Consider the following 20,502-nt stretch of genomic DNA (forward strand, 5'->3'; position numbering starts at 1 on the left):
AATTAATTAATTGTTGGTCACTGGTCAGTGAGTTAACATGTAAACAAACAAAACAATTCAAAGGTTTTACACCAACAATTATGGCCAAGAAGCATCAAACGTCTGTTAAAATCAAATAGGTTATTAAGTGGAAAAGTCAGAGACAACCAAGTGGGTAAAATCACACTACATGGCATACTAAAATTTTCTTTAAAAATTCACTGTTAGGGCTGTATGGTATGATAAACTAATTCATTCCTAGGTGCAAGCAAGTGCAAAATAAATTCATTTTGCAGGATGTTTGCAACCACTATATAATAAATAATTCATCTTCAGCAAGCAGAGGCCTTAAATATACATAACTGCATGCACATTTAATGGCAGTAAATCTATGGCTCAAAAGTTACATAGATTGTACAGAGGTAAATATTACTTTTTGCAATCACCTATACACTGCCAGAAGGGGGCGATGATAACTTTGCACTGAAGAAAACAGACTTAGGGTGGCATGAAATTGCAGAACTGTCAGGAACAATAAACAAAGGGTCAAAACAGCCCTGATTCAGTATATTAGCAAGACCCTTACAGATGTGCATTACCTACATACATTACATATAACAATGTAAATAGCTTGTGCAATATCCAACATGTATGTAAACATTCCACTGACCAGTTGTATATTTGGATCGTTCTGTCATTGAGTGTATTTATTGTCTGTATTGTGTGTATTTATTGTCCCAACAAGCACCTTGGAGTAGAAGCAAATTTCATCGTAATGCAAATTACAATGACAATAAAGGCGATTCTTCTTCTTCTTCTTCTTCTTCTACCTACACATTCTGGAAGCCCACTGACTCCTTATTGAAGTGAGCATGTTGACCACACCTGTCTGCGAGCCTTGCTCTGTAGATATGTAGATATTTCTGTTCTATTATAAATCAGATTCTGCCTGCAAAGAAACAAAGGACTAAATACTGTTATATGCTATGCTATTCTGACCCTTTAGAAGAAAATGGCTGACTTTTACACTCATAAAACTGGAAATCAAGGCTGCTGCAGTTTCAGAGGACTGCATATTTTAGCAAATCTCTGCTGTTGTGCCAAACCCTGTCACTATGTTGAGCAATACATAATTAACCCTATTGGCCTTAGGCATGTTTATAGTTCTAATAAGCTTATCTTCAATCCTGTTTTCTCAAATTAGGTTTGATAACTGAGCTACCCCACCTCGTCAAATTACCTCTGTAAATACACTCACCTACAAATTTATTAGAAACATGTTGTAGGAATTCTGTTTTAGTTTCTGACTACAGGATCTGTGTTGGCTGGATATTGCTGACATCAGGGTGATCTCAGTCTAACCATAACAATGACATAAAAGGCTGAGCCACACCGCTGTTGCAGTGATCTGACAGAAAGAAGTTCATGAGTAAGCTATGGTTAGTGCCAAAAATATTATTACATTCAGTGCTCCCACAATACATAGATAGTGCAGAATTTACAACAGTCCAATAAGCTATTTACAAAAGTAGTTCAGCATATACAAATATTTAGAAAGCTTATCAATCAGTCAATAAATCAGCCCAGAGGAAGTCCAAATCAACAAATAAACAGGCCAAATCCATATAATTCAGTTACTCAATTACACCTTCTAGAATATGCTCAGGGAAATGTAGCTTTAAATATCCTCTAAACAAGGCTACTCTTTTCCCTCATACCAGAAGGCACTTGTATCAGAGTACACGTAACCATATTTATCTTTTCTCTCATTTTTTAAAATAAAAACACATATAGTATATTGATGGAAAGGGTCTAAGAATTTCCTCTGGAGCTCTAGAAGAGCACCGGTAACCGTGTTTGAAGTTCTTATTCTGCACCTTACAGTGTAAATAAAGGGCTGAATAGACAACTAAAATCAGATACTTGCGTTGAAGCTGTTCGTGTTCTGCCATAAGAGGGCGCTCTGATCATTCTCAAGCTGGAAGTGTCTTCCTTAATTTCCTATACTCTTGAGTATCAGGTTTTCTGGGACCGAAACTCCTGCTTATAATAGCTTCTAATCGTTGTTTATTTTCTGCAGTAGCAGAGCCCAATAATCTTCTATATGATGCATGAATAAATGTCCAAGAAGTCCACTAAAGATTGATCAGGTGCCTCTATCCATTTTACATTGTTCTTTGGGAGCAGATATTATTTCACTGATTGTATTCACAAATACAAATAAAACACAAATAATATAAGAAACTTCATACTTTGTGCTCACTAACAAGCACTACTGGGAGTTTTAGGGAGTAGATTTAAAATAACATGTAGCTGCTGTCCTAAAACTACTCAGTACAGCAGCTCAGCCACCAGAGCTAGAAAATGGCCATCAGAAAACGGTCTATGTCGTTTCATGTCTGCCGGCCTCTCGCTCCCTTCTGTCATCACTAATGGTCTGGTTCTCCGTGAACCTCTGGAGGGTCATGTCAGCTCTCCTAGCAAAGGGATTCCCTTCACAGCTACACTTGTCTCTCGCTCTGCTCCCCTGGGACTGGACTTTTTCTCCAAGCTGTCGGCTATGGCTCTGCTCCTGAGGATCAAAACCCGCCACACGATACACAGGTTACAGCTGTCTCGGACACAACTTGTATGTTGTCACAGGCCACTTCTAAAGACTCGTGTGAAAACCTGGGCGACTTTTGACACCACATCGAATGGTGCGGCAGAAGATTACTAGGAAAACAGGTTATTGACAAAAATATATTTATTAAACCCAACGCTCCAAGATGTAAATAATGTAGTTTTTTAAATGATCATAGATTCCCACCCACCATAAAATTTTATAAAAGTCTGTATACAAAAATTCCTCATTCATTTAGTCAGTCAAAGTGAAGTACAAGTCAGTAACACAGACCAGAAATACAGGGTTGCCAATTCTCACGCATTGAGCGTGAGACACACGCATTTGACCCCCCGCTCAACAACTTACGTTCGCCAACCCCACCCCCCACCAACAATTTACACTCGCCACCTCCACCTCCTCCAGGTTAAAGTCTCACTCCAAGCGAACGTCGAAAGTTGGCAACCCTGCAAATAGTACGTACCATTCAAAACTAGTGGACTTAGGAGGCTGGCAAATTTGCCTAAACCGGCAAATGTCTTCACTTCCTGTATTTGCGCGGGAACCGTACATTTAAATAGCCCTTTAAACAACGCTACTGTTTCCCTCTTAAAATCAGAAGGCAATGATGTAGTTGTGAATGGATTACAGGTAATCGTATTCATTTTCTCGTTCACTTAGTTACATAAATACCGTAAGCCTTTGAAACCGTCTCTAGACGTGGAGCATAGCCATCAGGGTTCAGCTGATTAAGAACAAAAAACAAACAAACATAACAAAAAACGGATGTGTGATTAGTGGTGTTTTTATCGGGCAAGGGGGTACAATGGGCACAGTCAGACTAGGTTGGGGTAGGGAGAGGTACAAAATAAACGGGGAACATGAAGGAAAAGAGAAGTTTCTGATCAAAATGTCAGTGTTCAAATTGAGGTTTACAGACAGTAAACATACATATAACACCACGTTAAATTTGGATGGAACTAATAAATAACTACGCTGCGGCTCAATCAGGAACTTTCTTATTTAATCTTTAATTATGCATACACTTTTTTAAAATAACAAACATGCACGTTTGATTAATTGATTTCTGTTTATAACGTATGTTTTCTCACTATCACTGACTGACGACCAATCTCCGGCAACGCACGTGCCTGATGATTTAACACGCATAACCGTATCGCGGTGATTATTATGAGTTCGTGATTACGTAGAATCATGTCAAAGGGAATTCCTGTTATAGTTTTGCCTAATAAACTGTACCAGCTCAACACCCACATCCATGCCACTACTCGAGGACAGGTAACGTTTCAGGGAACATACCTGGCAAATCCACTAACATGTGAGTGATTTGCTGATTCGATAACGCAGTCGGCAGCCGACTGGTGATGAACCGGGTAGTGTGTGCTTAGCGAACTGCAGTGTATGATTGTTCAAACAAGAACAACAACTGGTTGGTGTAATTTGTTCCTTTAGTATCATGGTTGAATAAAAATGACAGAAAAGCCGATTTTCCAGTCTTTGCTGGGCTGGAAGCGAGGAAACCGCTTTACTTTAGAATGGCCACCAGGTGGCAGTGGATGAATTTAATGTAATTCATATATCCCCAGATCATGAGTGGAGTCTATTTTCTTCTGAATAAGTTTAGTCAGTGACGTTGGTTAGATTTAAATGTTTTTTCTGCCCACACTACCTAACCTAACACATATGAGCAGTGTGAGGAGGAATTATTAAAGGTGACACAACCCATTGTCCCCACTGAAACTATACCTGTTTAAAAATGGCACAGATGTTTTATCCATTGCCAGAAATTCTCATACCAACTCCTGCACACTCCTGTGCTATCAGCCCAAATGATCTTCACAGTCTGTACCCAACCCAGACACCAGTCTCGGGTTCTGAGACATTATCTGCAGGATGGTGGTTTGCGTGTTTGCCTCTTGGTGAGTGTATGCATGTCCAGTGAAGATTGCCATTTTGTCCTAGATTTAACACCCCTCTCCTTTCTCTGCCTGGTGCACTGTCCCTGGACAGTGGTCATCACTGGCTGCTGAGTATGTGATGTTATGATTTCTGGCTGTGAAGCATCCTTGGATTTGAGAAAGGTGCAATTTAAATTTAACAAAACTAAAGGGGTGTGTGTTTTTTTTTTTTAACAGGGACCATAAGCATATGGTCAGATTCACTGGGGGAGGGAGAGGGGGGTTATTGGGGTAGGGGGAGTTAAATATATCTCATGCCTATCTGAATGTGAACAACAGTGGATGCGCAAGAAGCATACTACTCATATCACTACCGCCACTGCTCACATTCAAAATGGAGCTTAGGTGATGGATCTTTTACAAGTGTGATGGTTGGCAAAAGTGGGTGGCTGGCTTCTCCTTGCATGTCACCTCAAATCGAGCCTCGGTCCCTCTGTCTCTTGAACTCCACGCCTTTCAACCTTCATCATGCTCAGCGTATCAGGCTGGGATGTTGTTGGGGAAGCTGGAGATGCGTTTGTCGCTCTGCCACCAGTGAGTCTGACTCCCGTTCTTAAGGAAGGATCATGTGACACGTCAGTCACATGCTTGGAGCAAGTATATGACTTAGAGCTGGGCGATTAATCGATATTATCTATTAATTCGAATTTACAGTTAAGGACGATGTGTTTTTAAGAAAATCGATTTTCTGAGATTTAATTTTCACCACCGACGCTGCACTGTGGGCTCCCGTAGTTCAGTGAGTTTAGCACCTCCCACCCATCCACCCTCAAAACACACACACACACAAACATGACGGCGGAACTTGTGTCCAAGAAAAGAGCAACTAGCTCCGTGATCTGGAGTTGGTTCGGTTTTGCGGCGTCAGATGTAGACTAAACAAGTCCTCGCTGTAAGGTGTTTGAAACCGATAGAGGGAGAGAGCGAAGAGTGCTATTCAGTTGCGCTGTCAATAAAGTTTCCCTCCGCGGGATATTTTGGATTAAGCAGTTTCTGCCTCGGTCACCGAACCCGCTTCAATGGATTATACTTTCGCGAGTGACCGTAGCGCGCGGCTCCGGGCACCTCGCGAGTGTGTAAAATGGAGACAAATTAAGTATTATATCGCGATCCATTATTAGTGTTGACTTGTAACTCCTGCGGTAGCCCAACTCAAAAGTAGACCAAAAAACCGCACCCCGCGACCCCATAATTTTTACCCGCGGCTGGATTTTCCAAACAAGCCCAATTTGGCGTGAAAACGCGAACCTGGCAACTATTGTAGTATAAAGTATAAACTGTGGTAGTATAAAGAAACAGTGGAAGGAACATTTACCTGACGAATTTTAATGTTACATTGTGTTTCAGGTTTGAAAAGTGCTGGAATTTAGGCTAAAGTGAGGGGAGCCCTGTTCTTAATCAGAATGTAGACAGCGTGACTGTCAGTACAACATGCAAGAATTGTTCAATTGTATTTGTTTTCCATTTTATTAAAGGGCACCAAATTATTTATATCTATTTATTTTTTGAGGGTGTGTTTTATTTATTTATTTTAAGTTTGAGGTTGCATTGTGTCAATGCTTAAAGTATGTTGGAGAAAACCTTCTAAAAGTTACTGAATGTTCTCACTTGTTTACAATTTGTTTCTGCTTGCACTTTAACCCCAAAGGGGAAATTTAAGTGAAAAATAAATTAAAACTTTTTTTTACCATTCCTTTATCATCTGTAGTTTTTTAGTAGAGGAAAATAAATCTATTAAAATCGAAAATCGGATTTAAAAAAAATTAATCGAAGATTTTTTTGGAGGGCCATATCGCCCAGCTCTAATATGACTATCAGGTAATATGTAATATATATAATATAATATGTAAGTAATATGACTAGCAGGACTTACTGCAGTGAAATAATCTCAGATTCCACACGCACAAAAAAATATATTGTCAGTTTTCAGTATACAGCTATGTATAGTTAGACAGTTGATCTAGCAATGAGTGCTGTGATCCCCTTGTCTTTTTTATAAGACAATTTAAGTTGAAACACTGAATCTTGTGAAATGTCCTCTTAGGTAGTCCACTGCTCTAGATCATCACTACCAGGGAGGAGACGCATTTCTTTGGATACATGTTGGAGGTTTATGCCGATATTCTGAGTGAAACTCACAACTACCTGGCCTACCGATTTAATTTTGTGGCTCCCAGGTTGCAGACATGCTATCAAACTTATAAATATGTAAGTGGCTCTGGGTAAGAGTGTATGGCAAGTGCTTAAAATGTAAATGTGTTTGTGTGGCTAAGAATGAAATTTGAAGCCAAAGCATTTTATTATAAATGAATGAATGAATTATTAGGAAGCACACATCTTTATTCAGTTCTGCAGTTTTGTTGTACTTTTTACTTGTTGATTCTCATGTGTAGAATTAATAGCCAAGCAGAAAGGATAATGAACTCATATTTATTATTTTTTATTCTATATGCAGCAAGATGTGTGCTGTACAATAACGCTGTTCTTCCGCTTGTTCGCTGTCAGAAAACTACAGTGTAACAGCGCCCTCTACTGTCTAGAGTTTGTATGTTGTTTTTCTAGAAAATTACACTTCTTACCTCGGCTGTTAGCGTAAGCTAGTGTTAAATGGCCAAAGAAGCATACTAAGATTTTTGTAAATAATAAAAGTTTCTTTGTCAACCTTTTATTGTACTAACCCAAGTTGGAAAAGCAGTTTGCCAATTGTGGCTGGTATGTTGGCATCAAAACTAAACTTTATCCACACGGTTCTACACGGCTGATGTCGCGATTTATGCTGTCAACAAAGAGCAGTTACCTTGTTTAGCTCTTAGCTTAGCTTCGATATAATACTAGCAGGTCTGGAGCTTGAACGATTAAAACGCTGCACATTTGCAAAGGTGGTTCTCATGTCGTGGGAGGCGATACTCAGACGGGTATAACCCTGATGAGCTTACGTTTGAGGTCGAAAGAGAAGTCAAATCTAAATTGCTTGTTTTAGCCCATATTTTCTGAGTTAGGCAGCCCATAAAAACTGACTGGGCTGTCTTATTTCAAAATTTGCAGTTTGGCTAGCCCTCCAGATAGGCTACTCAAATGTATTTGCAGAAGTGAATTTTTTCATGATGTATTCCCTTAAACTGTTTAATAAAATTGTGGTTTGAGGCAAAATCTGAACGAGGTAAAGACAACATATTCCTTCCTGAATGTGATTTAGCCATATTTATATATATTGGCATGTTAAGAAAAAGTCTTACCGTTAGCCTACAGGCAGTTAGTGTCTTTTTTTTTTTTTGTACATGTTTACAATATCTAGTACACGTCTGCCATCTCCCATCAAAAATGATAGAAGTCTCATTCATATGTAGCCTACTTATTTTACTGTTAGGTCATCAATTGAGTTTTGGTACTGACCTACTCCCAGCAACAGACCAGTGTTCCAAAAATAATTTTAGTTTCAACTGAAATCTGTATCTCATGTAAAACTGTATTTGTGCAGTTGTTCCAAAAGTAGACATTGATTTTTCAAGGATTATCACTCATTTGCAGGTTGTCCCTGTAAATCCTGCTAATTTCCCCTTACTTGCAGATTGATTATAAGAGCAGGACATGGAAGCACATTTGTAAACTCATGGGCTAACGATGCAATAAAGATGCGCCTAAACTCTCTGATGTTTGTGTGAAGCTTATTATGTCACATTGGTAGCGGTTCTTACCCTTGAGGTACGAGCATACTCAGAGAGCCAATAGCCAAATAAAGAATTATTCTAGCCCTTAAACATGAACAGAACCACATATCGTCTCGATTGAAATAGCATAGATAGCAAGTCAGTTGGCTATACATTCTGTGTTTAAAGAAAAATTTTTATGGCTGCCCTCACTTCATTTGTGAGCTTAGTGTGCATCATGAACTGCTATTTTGCCGTTCTAAGGGTTCTGAAAGATGAGGTGGACTGTGGTTTTGGCATGTTTGGGCCTTCAATGTGTCTGTCCTGCTGTGTTTCGCTCCAAAGAAAGAAAGAAAGAAAGAAAGGAAACATGGAAAGTGTGAATGCACACTTTTCACTTTTTTGTGGGGTGATCCTGAACAACTAACACGAAAGAAAACAGGAAGCCTGTTGACCGTTTCAGATTTGATTACATTTGTCATAAACTGGTGATTGTCACGTTATTTGTTTCTTTGAGGGAAGGTTTCCCCAACGTTTGGATGTCCACAGCAAGACTCAGTTTCCCCTTTGCACGGCTTGCACACTTGCAGTGGAGAATCGTGTAGTAGTTGTAGCTCATTTGCCAGGGTGCGGCAGGGTTTTGCATAACCGTTATGAAGAGAGATGCTATGTGAAGCAGTCCAGCCTTTGTGGCAGAATGGCTTGTGCTGGTATTTCTTTTCTCGGCAAATTCCAGGATGCGATTGCCTGGAAAAATCCCTTACTGGTTCAACTGGATGCAATAATTATCCATGCTTCTCCTCTCAGCTCTTGGTAAGCTGTAACACAATGCTTATGTAGTCAAATTCACATGTACACATTCTGTCGTTAGACATTTTAATCTTAATGGTGAGCAAAAATAGTTAAAAACACATCAGGGTAAGGTATCAAAGTAAATTACAAAGTTTATTAAGGACAGAAAGATGGATCGATCCAGAGATCTCCATTATACACACTCAAGAGCGTCTGCAAGAGAGCTGCCCCCCTTTCACAGACCATAGTTCTTATTTTGCCACATGATTACATCATACTTCTGTGACATGAGTTAAGCATGTTAGGTATCATTGTTGGCCCACGTGAGCCTGCCAGGATCATCGGGCCAAGGCCTCCTTGTTCCTCTGGTCAGCCAGATGTACCATTCTGACGGCAGGCACACCAGATATACTACCATTCTGACGCAGCTCATCCTTATCTACAGACCTGAGACCTTCAGGGCTGTCTGCCTTCATATCACAAGGTGAGAGTGGGTGAGTGGGGTGGGGTGGGTTCGCTCGAACCTACCTACCTACAAGCATGTAAGGCATACAATGATCAACGTGTAATTGGCCTAACGTTCAATATGCCTTAAAGTGATTTCCATTCTACTCATTACTAAGAGTGATCAATACATATATGTATACTGATGAATATTATTACAGAGAGACCAAATGTGAATTTTCCCATGACAGTTCACATACAGGCCATCAGCTCTCTCTGAAGCCAATTGGGTCTCTTCTCTTGATTAAAATCATTGTAGTTTGTTTGTACCCTGATGATTCTGAGAAATACACGAGCTGTTTTTTGGGGGCCATATTGCACAAAGCTTCTCTCCCTGTGCTGTATTCAGACAGTACAGATGGTTGTGCAGAAACATTTTAATGGCAAAATGATAGAGTATATCAAAAGTGACAAACCTCATAACGTTATGCTACATGCTCTATGGGATTTACTTTCTGAATCAAAGTTGATGAAATCATTCCATTATGTGTTTAGACTGTATGCATGTCTATCATGTGTTTTACTTCAGTGTTCCTGAAGATAGATGTTAGGAGCTTTTGTTTACCTGCTTGTATCATTTTGCCATGCCCCAATAATCCAAAATACAACCTCTCAATGGAACCCATGTTCCCCAAAAACTGTTAAGATTATTTCACTTACTTAAAAACAATAAAAACCTGAGCTTTATGTCTTTAGGCCAAGTCATTATTTGGACAAGCTCTGGTGAGCTCCTAGGTTTGATTTGGTTTAAGGTTTCTTTGGCCTGTTTGACTAACAGCTATAGTAACAGACCATACTGTTTTTTTTATAGATATGACATCTTTGTTTCTTTCAGTCTTTTTGGGTTCAGCAAACATGGTCAAGTCCTGTTTAAGATGTAGGTTAATACATTGGAAACATTATTGGTCTTTTGGCTTTGAGATGTTTGTGTATGAGATGTACAGTGAGGTTGTTGTAATTTGATGTGCTTGCTTCAGTGCAAGGGAAACTAGGCTTACCAAAGAAACCTCAAATTATGGTTCGAACTGATCGCGCAACACGTGATTTTGTTTTTGGGCTTCATGCTAACTCCCACAATGACTTCACACTGTACCCAAACATGAAGGTCTAAAGCTTCTATCTCTGTGAGCTCGTTCCTCACCTCCCTAACCACTGCAGAATTCTTAGTCTCATTACAGCAAAGTTCAAAGGAACTGACGGGGAGAATGAATGAATGAGTGTGTGTGTGTGTGTGTGTGTGTGTGTGTGTGTGTGTGTGTGTGTGTGTGTGTGTGTGTGTGTGTGTGTGTAAAAAACCTGAACAAGCCACCACCTCCCCCTTCTCCCAGATGGGAACTTGAGGGAGAAGGAGGAGGCGTACGCATGTGTTTCTTTTTTTCCGTCAGCTACATCTCTTTTCTACTCTTCATATTTTTTTTGCATTCTCTTTCTACATGGCCAACTGGTATGTACCACTCTACTCTTTTTCCCATTTTTAGCTATTTCTATGAATGTGATTGACCTTGATCTTTCATGGCAACTAAAGGATATTTAGTACTTTTTAAAGGGATTTTTTCTACCTTTCCGTTGCAAATTGATTTAGCATATGGTGGATGAAGGGGATTTAGCCCAAAAGGTTTTTGCAGTGGTTTTAGGGCTGAATGTGGGTGTTCACTGTGAAGAGCTTCTGATAGATCCTATTTGTTTATTTACCTTCAGCTGCCACACATGATTTCCATGTGCACCAAATTCAAGTTAAAGGAAAAGGAAAGGCAAAGTTTAGTCAACTTGCCATCTAACAAAAGGCTTTTAGGCAGTGGAGTTGAAGTTAACAGTAATGTTTGTCTGAACGTCTAAGCTTCTTTTAAAGTGACCAAAGCTAAATGTAACCAATATAAATCTTTTGGTTCTGGTGTCAGTTGTTATCTTGATTGTAGGTATCTTGTAGTGTCATAGGGCAGAAATTGTTTGGTGTGATGTTAATATTTTAATGCCTCTTAAGGTTTTGTTTTTTTCAGGTCAAAACATCTGAATTGAATTTCTTTCCAAATGTCCTATTAGGAAATGTATACGATTAGCAACAAATACATCTGATTGATCTTTGTATTATCAATCAGCATTGCTTGGAATGGAATGAAAGCATTGCTTATACTGATCAACAGCTCCATAGGGTTTGTCATTTGTTGTTAAAAGAACTTGGAAGTAGCTTTGTACTGTAGTATGACACGTGTCATTGTTGCATACTGGAAATCTCATATTTATATTTATGATGGATTGGTGCAATTCAATCTAATAGCTGTACACTTACAAGCTGGTTATTTACCTATGATCTCTGAAAGGTAAATTACACCATGTGGTACATTATATAGACCACTGACTGAGGTGAGCTGTCTTAACACCTGGAAGCAATTTCCTTAAAGCATTGAATGCCATGTTTTCAAGTGGCAGAGTGGAATGTGAGACTCAACAAAATATAACAGGGCTTTCAATTTGAGTGCAAGTACAGATGATGCATGCCTCCGGTTCATTGATCTTGGCTGGAGATATGCAAAATGAAAAACTGTAGACAGGGAAAGGAATTCAGAACTTGGGCTGGAGTTCTTGGGCTCCTTGCACTAGGAACCCCCCTACCTGCCAAGGAGATCCAAGAACGGAGTGTAGGAGTCATGACAACAGGGAGAAGAAGGGGGAGGTGGCTAATGGCAACACACATCCCAGACAGCAGGAGACGCGAGCAGGGAATTGAGTGCATTAACTAGGAGGACATTCTTCCAAATGAATAGCATCAGTGTTAATGTGTTTATCACTCTTTAGGTACATTTCAACAGAACCATTTGAAATATTGAATAATGAGGTTTTACATAATCTGCTGTCACTCAGAAATCCATGCATCTTCTGAATCATGTTGGCAGCTCATTTATGGAGGATGTTTTACTGTTTTTGATGGCTTTACTAATTCTTGCACTGTTTCCAAATGAAATATCACGTTTTCTTCTTTCACTGCTATTATACATTTTCTTAAAGTAGGACTAATAAGGCAAACAGCTTTTGTAAACAATTGTTCATTCCACAATGTTGTGTATAACACAATATTCCATTTCTCCTCAGACAAGGAGAACTGTCAGAGATGACTGCAGCTACATCTTATTAGACGTTTCCTTGTAGTGTGAAGAGAACGTTCAAACACTCACGCATGTCTGTCATGGGAAAAGGCTACTACATCAGCAAGCAACTAGCCATGGCTACAGCGCTTCTAGCTGTACTGGCCGCCTCCACCATCGTTACCCTTTCAGTAGTTTACACTAAAGAAAAATCCAAGGGGCAGTCAGCTGACGTTTCGTCCTTGCCCCCGCCACCCTCTGCACCGGTGTCAAGCGACCCTTGGGACAAATACCGGCTGCCCGGCGCTTTATCTCCACGGTATTACAACGTGACTTTGTGGCCACGGCTCACGACGGACAACCGTGGCGTTTATCTCTTCACTGGCAACTCTGGCGTGGCTTTCGTGTGCGTGGAGGAGACCGACCTGATCCTAATTCACTCCCACAAACTGAACTTGACTCTCTTCGGTGGCCTGCACGCAAAGCTGTCGGGGATGCACGGGATGACTGCTCCGGCCGTGAAGAAGACGTGGTTCCAGCTGGAGACCCAGTACTTGGTTGTGCAGCTGAAAGGGAAGCTGAAGCCAGGAAAGTCCTACTGGCTATATGTGGAGTTCCAAGGGGAGCTGGCAGATGATCTTGAGGGCTTCTACAGGAGTGAATACGAGGAGGATGGTGTAAAAAAGTAAGAGTTTGTGAGCAACAATTTTGCTGGAATTGAGCATTTTCTCCTGAGCGCAATTACATTTTTATATTATCCCATATTATCCCAATGCCATAATAATCTGATTTTTACGCATTATAGCTGGAGTAGTTAACTGCATTACAGAACCACCTACCAGGCATGGTGGGGGCAGGCAAAGGTCTCAGATATAATATTATGTACCAGTCCTGGGGTACCCAACCATCCTTCTCTGTGCTCTGACTGAAATTAAACCAGTAATAAGCAGGATTTTGAACGTTGATAGTTGGGTTGCTTTTTTTCCCCACCACCAGAGTTATTGCCATCACTCAAATGCAAGCCACCTACGCCAGACAAGCTTTTCCCTGTTTTGATGAGCCGGCCATGAAGGCCATATTTCACATTACCCTCATTCACAAACCAGGAACAGTTGCACTCTCAAACAGTAGAGAGAAAGGTAAGAACCACAGCAACAACTTCAACTACAAATTCCTTAGGAGGGCTTTGTTTGGTTGGTGAGAAAGCTTAGGGTTTCACATGTGTGTTTTTCAGGTACGGTAAATCTTACAATTAATGGAACTAAGGTTATTAGGACGACATTTCATCCCACAAAGAAGATGTCTACATATCTTGTTGCATTTGTTGTCAGTGACTTCACATACATCAGTAAACAAAATGATGGCAATAATATCATGGTAATTTTAATTTTAAAATGAATGTGGCATGCCCACTTGATTGGTAGTTTTAGCCCAATGTGCTTAAAATCTTTGTCCTTTTCTGGAAGGTTCGCATATGGGCACGGAAAAAAGCGATTGAAGAAGACCAGGGTGTCTATGCCTTGAGCATCACGCAACCAATCCTAGAGTTCTTTGAGAAGTATTACAGCACTAAGTACCCACTTACCAAGTCAGGTATTACAACAAGAAAGTATTAAACCTTCATACGTTGTGCAAGTGATTTTTTGCAATTTACAGTGATCTGCTTGCTCCACTAAAGTGAACCTTTCGTTTGCAGACCAGATTGCACTGCCTGACTTTAATGCTGGTGCGATGGAGAACTGGGGGCTGGTCACGTACAGGGAGACGGCCCTTCTGTATGATCGCAATACCTCTGATAATGGCAACAAACAGGGGATTTTGACTGTGCTTTCTCATGAGCTTGCTCATATGGTCAGTTACAATCTGACTGTCTGGTGAGCAAAGTGTTTCATCCTCTTTTTAAAGCTTAACATAAGGTTCATTGCCTGCAGTGGTTTGGAAACCTGGTGACCCTGAAGTGGTGGAATGATCTGTGGCTGAACGAAGGATTTGCATCCTACGTCGAGTACCTCGGTGCAGACTACGTAGAGCCAACCTGGAACATTGTAAGAGGACTTCAAGGGGGATATTCGTTTTATATATTTGCTGTCAAGCTGTAGCAAAATAAAATGCCATCTCTAAAATGAAATCTTTTGGGGAAGTTTTCTTCAGAAAAGCACAGACTTTGCTCATCTTTTCACAGAAAGACCAGATTGTGCTGTATGATCTTTACCGAGCGTTCGCTGTGGACAGTCTGGTCTCTTCCCATCCACTGTCCTGCAAAGAGGAAGAGGTCAACAAGCCAGAAGAAATTAGTCAAATGTTCGACACGATATCTTACAGCAAGGTCCAGTTGTTTGTGACTAACTGTTTTGTTATTGGGAAACTCTAATGCCCAGTGGTTAATTGTAAAGGACAATAGTTATTTAACCTTCATAATAAAGTGTTAAATCGCACAGATTCTGAAGATGACTCATCTTCATTTCATCTTCAAGAAGACTTTCATCTTCAACAAGAATGGTGTTTTTATTGGGTTGCAAATGCCATTGAAAAGCATAGCAGAAGGATTACCCAGAGTGCAATAACTAGGACATAAGTGTAGGTCACTACGTTGTAGTCAGAGTTGGACCTCCCTCACATGTGCTTCTTATTACAGGGGGCTGCAGTTCTCCGGATGCTATCTGAATTCCTCACAGAGCCTGTCTTTGCCAAAGGACTTGGTGTAAGCCTTACTGTACTGTTTGGAAGCCTTATTGTACTTTCAAGGAGTTAATGGGATTTCATAAAAATTTATGTACAAGAAAAGAAAAACCTCTTTTCCATATGTCTCCTCCTGCAGACCTATCTGAATCATTTTGCTTTTGGGAACTCTGAGTACTCTGATCTTTGGGATCATCTTCAGAATGTAAGTAATACACACGTGTCGTGTATACCAAATGCTGTTCATGGAAAGATGGAATTCCTTTTGTCAGCCATGCTGTACACCAGGAGGGTAAGTGCACTTCTTGCTCCAGGCAGCTGATGAAGCTCCAGAGCTGAAGTTACCACACAGTGTCTATGACATCATGAACCGCTGGATTCTTCAGATGGGTTTCCCACTTGTCACCATTGACACCCGAACAGGAAATGTGAGCCAGAAGCACTTCCTGTTGGAGCCAAATTCCACAGTGGAAAGACCATCTCAGTTCAAGTATGAGCCCCCCTCCCCCAAATGATCTGCTATTCTGTTGTGAAACAAAATGACAGAAGCGTATGTATTTTTTTTGTTTAAGTTATGAGTGGTTCATTCCAATCAAATGGATGAAGAGAGGAAAGGAACAGGATCAGCTCTGGCTTCTTCAGAAATCAGGTACCTCAGACATGTTCCTTGAGGAACATGCGCAGCACTTTGGTAGAACTTTGTGTTGTGAACACCAACAAACACTTAAGTCGCCACACTTCCCTGTGTTTCCTTACAGCTGTACATAAAACTATGAAAGTCAGTCAAGGTGAATGGGTGTTGGCCAATCTAAATGTATCTGGATACTACAGAGTGAACTATGACCATGAAAACTGGGAACGGCTTCTCAATCAACTGAATTCCAACCACCGGGTAAAGAAAAAGAAATGTGTTGTTGTACCATTTCTTCAAAAACCTATGGAAGCCATTTTGTATGTTATTGCTCATGATAAAAAAGTGATGGATTGGTGAAAAAATGACTTGCCGTTCTGAAAAAGTGTTGGGGAAACACCATCAGTAAGGGATTACTTTTGTCTTCTTTACTTAGATAATACCAGTGATCAACAGAGCACAAATACTGAATGATGCCTTCAACCTAGCAATGTGAGACATGGTCACCATTCACAAACATTTGCCATAATGTCTCCTGTGTGTATTCATTTTATTTTCTCTTTGAACACACACATTCTAGTATAATTTCCATTGCATTTTCCCAGGGCGTCCATTATAAACATAACCCTCGCGCTAAGAACAACTAAATACCTCTCTCAGGAGCGAGAGTACATTCCATGGGAGGCTGCCTCCAGATGCCTCAGCTCTCTACACTTCGTGTTTGATCGCAGTGAGGTTTATGGAGCCTTGCAGGTTGGATCATTTTCAGTGGGCACCAGCTTGATGTTCAAATGACCTGGTGGATGACATGGCAAAAGCAGACTCTCACACACACTCACTCACTCTTTTTTTTTTCTCTCTCTCTCTCAGGCTTACCTCAGGAAACAAGTGAAGCCCTTGTTTAATCATTTTACGAGCATCACAGGAAACTGGACAACCGTTCCGGCAGGTCACACTGATCAGTAAGGATTTATTTTTACACGTTTAATAATTATAATATAATATGTTTATTTTATATAGCGCCTTTCTCAAACCCAAGGTCGCTGTACACAAATGAAAGGGGAAAAATACAGGGCTTAGAAAGAGCGGAAATATTGAGAAAAGAGGAAAGTCTTGAGTTGAGTTTTGAAAATAGAGAGAGTCAGAGGAGCGAATAGAGGGAGGTAACGAATTCCAGAGGGTGAGGGCAGCAACACTGAATGATCTGCCACCCATAGTAGAGAGTCTGTGTCGTGGGACGGAGAGCAAACCTAGGTTAGAGGACCTGAGCTGACCTGATGAGGTATGAAGGTGGAGAAGGTTGGAAAGATATGAGGGTGCAAGACCATGCAGAGATTTGAATGTTAGGAGTAGGATTTTATAGTGGAACTGATGGAGGATAGGAGTGATGTGTGCAGATTTCTTTGTGGACATTAGAACTCTGGCTGCAGAATTTTGTATCTGTTGTAGGGGGCAAAGTGATTTAGCAGGTAGACCATAAAGCAGGGAGTTACAGTAATCTAGTCTGGAAGTGATGAATGCATGTACCAGGGTTTCGGCTTTTAGTGAAAGTATGGTGCGGAGCCTGGCAATTTTGCGGAGATGGAAAAAAGCAGATTTACGGATAGAGTTTATGTGTGGGATGAAAGTGAGAGAGGAGTCAAATGAAACGCCTAGGTTTCGCACAACAGAAGACTGGGCAACCTGGATATTATCAACAGATAGACTACAGTTGGAGAGGGCAGAGATGGCTGACTTGGTGCCGATAATCATGAACTCAGTTTTAGTAGGATTTAGTTTGAGGAAGTTATTGTTTAACCAGTGAGTTATGTCCTGAATGCAGGACAGCAGTGTGGTAGGAGGGAAAGAGTCAGAAGGGTGGAGATCCAGATACAGCTGTGTGTCATCCACATAAAAGTGATAGTTGATGTTGAAGGAGTGAATAATGTTACCAAGAGGAAGCAAGTATGTAATGAATAGTAGGGGACCAAGAACGGAACCCTGTGGAACTCCCTGGGTGACTGGGACAGAAATGGATTTGTGCTTTCCTATACTGACAAACTGAGATCTGTTAGTAAGGTAGGATGAAAACCAAGAGAGCACAGTGCAAGACAGACCAAAACTGGAGAGACGTGAGAGGAGTATTTTGTGATTAACTGTATCAAAAGCAGCAGTTAAATCAAGGAGAATGACAGATGCATGCCCAGAGTCAGAGGACAGGAGCAGGTTATTCAAAACACTGAGAAGAGCAGTCTCAGTGCTGTGTAAGGGACGAAATCCAGACTGGAATGTCTCAAAGAGATTGTTGGTGGTGAGAAAAGCCTGTAACTGTATGGCGACAGCTCTCAAGAACTTTAGAAATAAAAGGTAGATTGGAAATCGGTCTGTAGGATTGTACGTCAGAACTATCAAGAGAAGGTTTTTTAATAATAGGAGTAATGGCAGCCGTTTTAAGAGAACAGGGAACATAATTCAAACTTTTGCAACAATCTCTTATGCTCTCAGTTGCATCAATATGCACAATGTAAAATCACACATGTGGTGAGTTTTTTTCTTTTTCTTTTTGCTCTTTCTTGCTCCCAGATTCACACAAATTATCGCACTGTCGATGGGCTGCAGAGTGGGTTTGCAGGATTGCAGGGATCTCACCCGGACCTGGTTCAGACAATGGATGCAGGATCCAGAAAACAATTTGTAGGCACATCTTTAGTCATTCAGAACAGTGAATCCTGCTATATGCATCTGTGGTTTTATAACGAAGCATTAGACTGATTTCTGATCCTGGAACCTATCGGTCATGTAATGTATGTTGCACCTAACCTCAATTTCACATGAACAGCTGTGGAAAGCACATAATTCAAAGATTGTTAAGTTAGCTGTTAGCATTTATTTGTTTAGCATTATTCTGTACTTTAGTTCTTAAACATATTTGTCTAACACACTATAGCCTAAGCAATTAAGCAAATGTATCGATAGATACTTTATTAATCCCAAAGGAAATTGAGTTTACAGTGTAAAATGATTTACGCGGCTAACGAACATCCATTAGGATTCATCCCAACCTGAGGTCGACGGTGTACTGCAACGCCATAGCCGCGGGAGGGGCTGCGGAGTGGGACTTTGGCTGGCGGATGTTCAAGAAGGCCACGGTTGCAGCGGAGGCCGCCAAACTGAGGTCCGCCTTGGCCTGTACCAAAGAGCCCTGGCTGCTCAACAGGTAGACCACACTTTAGATTATGGCTAACTAAAACCAACCATTTAACATGTAGAGGAATTGAAAACACATATACCCAGACAAAAAGGTGTATTTATTTGTTGGACATTTTCTGGTTTTACTGAAAACCAATCGTTAACAGAGCTCAGACTGTACTATTACCTAGGAGGGTAAAGAGGAAAGCCAATTGTGTCCATTTCAGACATTCATCTCAAAACAGTGTTGGGCTTTTTCAGCAATATTTTCCCATGCCCTAATTCTTTATTATTATTAAGGTACCTTGAATACACACTGGATCCAGAAAAAATCCGCAAGCAGGATGCCACCTCCACAATAGGGTACATTGCTAACAATGTCATTGGACAGCCTCTGGCTTGGGACTTTGTCAGAGCAAGATGGGACTATCTTTTCAAAGTGTAAGTGTGCAATACAGTGTGCTGGAAATGTATTTTCTATTGCATTGTTTATGCTGATATTGAGAACATTCTCCATGCATTATTTATAATCAAGTTGCAATGGTCGTTTCTCTAGGTATGGAGCTGGATCATTCAGCTTCTCCGGCCTAATAAGTGGCATCACTGCCAGGTTCTGCACACCATTTGAGCTCAATCAGGTATATATAGTACAGTGTGTGTGTGTCCATATGTCTTGATTTGTGATTTTTTTCCTCTATTCTAGAAACTTGTGTGTTTTGGCAAACCTAGTAAAATCCTTGTTTTTAAGTTTTTGGTCGAAATGTTTAATCTCATTGACCTTGCTTACTGACTTTGAAATGAATATTAACGTAATGAAAACATGTTTTGCCCTGTAGTTAAAGCGGTTCCGCGCAGACCACGCCGAGCTTGGCTTTGGCTCTGGGGCACAGGCCCTGCAGCAGGGGATCGAGAAGACGGCCGCCAAGATCAAATGGCTGGCTGAGAACAAGGATCACGTTCTGCGGTGGTTTACCTCAGAGTCTGTGTAAACACAACAGCACAGATCTGGGCCTGTCCCAATGCAGGAGTCTGATGCGACAACACTTGATGGTCCAGGAAACTCCGTCTGCCAATGCCCGACTTAAGAACATATGTGTCTTTGAGCCGTCATACCGTCTGTATCTGTATACAATTTATTTGGTGCATACAGGAAATGTGCCCGTATTCCCACCCAGATGCTGATCTCTTCTGTAGACACTGGATTTTTTTTACTATGACAACACCTTTTCCACTGCAGAGAACTGGCAAAGGTTTAATTAACAGAAACCTGATATTGCATACTTATAAAAGTTAATTAATAATGAATAAACATATTCCAACAGCTTTTGACCACATTTGGAGATGTCTACTCTCATTCATGATGCATACTTTTGATGACTACTACAACAGACCTAAAATCCAAGTTCCCTTTTTTAAATAGGATATGAAACATTAAAGCCTG

At 40.7% G+C, this 20,502-nt stretch overlaps 1 protein-coding gene across 4 annotated transcripts; it reads left to right on the plus strand.

The window, feature by feature from the left end:
* The first annotated feature begins 2,994 nt into the window (after nucleotides 1-2,994).
* LOC143528908 (aminopeptidase N-like) lies at nucleotides 2,995-20,395 on the plus strand. Of its 4 annotated transcripts, none has more exons than XM_077024840.1 (21): nucleotides 2,995-3,057; nucleotides 12,591-13,268; nucleotides 13,580-13,722; nucleotides 13,818-13,960; nucleotides 14,050-14,176; nucleotides 14,280-14,434; nucleotides 14,515-14,628; nucleotides 14,766-14,909; nucleotides 15,219-15,284; nucleotides 15,402-15,467; nucleotides 15,577-15,752; nucleotides 15,835-15,911; nucleotides 16,021-16,154; nucleotides 16,330-16,385; nucleotides 16,499-16,646; nucleotides 16,764-16,855; nucleotides 18,456-18,566; nucleotides 18,922-19,089; nucleotides 19,362-19,502; nucleotides 19,618-19,699; nucleotides 19,898-20,395. In XM_077024840.1, the coding sequence occupies exons 2-21, from the start codon at nucleotides 12,676-12,678 to the stop codon at nucleotides 20,048-20,050; spliced, it is 2,889 nt and encodes a 962-aa protein (XP_076880955.1). In that variant the 5' UTR covers nucleotides 2,995-3,057; nucleotides 12,591-12,675; the 3' UTR covers nucleotides 20,051-20,395. The 4 variants fall into 4 exon arrangements, with proteins under 4 accessions (XP_076880955.1, XP_076880954.1, XP_076880956.1 ...); XM_077024839.1 differs by lacking the exon at nucleotides 2,995-3,057 and adding an exon at nucleotides 3,081-3,232; XM_077024841.1 differs by lacking the exon at nucleotides 2,995-3,057 and adding an exon at nucleotides 7,145-7,272.
* The last annotated feature ends 107 nt before the right edge of the window (nucleotides 20,396-20,502 follow it).

Source organism: Brachyhypopomus gauderio, chromosome 12, assembly GCF_052324685.1.
Source record: "Brachyhypopomus gauderio isolate BG-103 chromosome 12, BGAUD_0.2, whole genome shotgun sequence".
Classification (NCBI taxonomy): domain Eukaryota; kingdom Metazoa; phylum Chordata; class Actinopteri; order Gymnotiformes; family Hypopomidae; genus Brachyhypopomus; species Brachyhypopomus gauderio.

Excerpts from the sequence above, each read along its gene's own strand:
- LOC143528908 (XM_077024840.1), top strand. The coding sequence starts at position 12,676 with ATGTCTGTCATGGGAAAAGGCTACTACATCAGCAAGCAACTAGCCATG. Across the intron at positions 13,269-13,579 it reads GAGGAGGATGGTGTAAAAAA|AGTTATTGCCATCACTCAAA; the intron begins GTAAGAGTTTGT and ends CCCCACCACCAG. Across the intron at positions 14,435-14,514 it reads CTCATGAGCTTGCTCATATG|TGGTTTGGAAACCTGGTGAC; the intron begins GTCAGTTACAAT and ends CATTGCCTGCAG.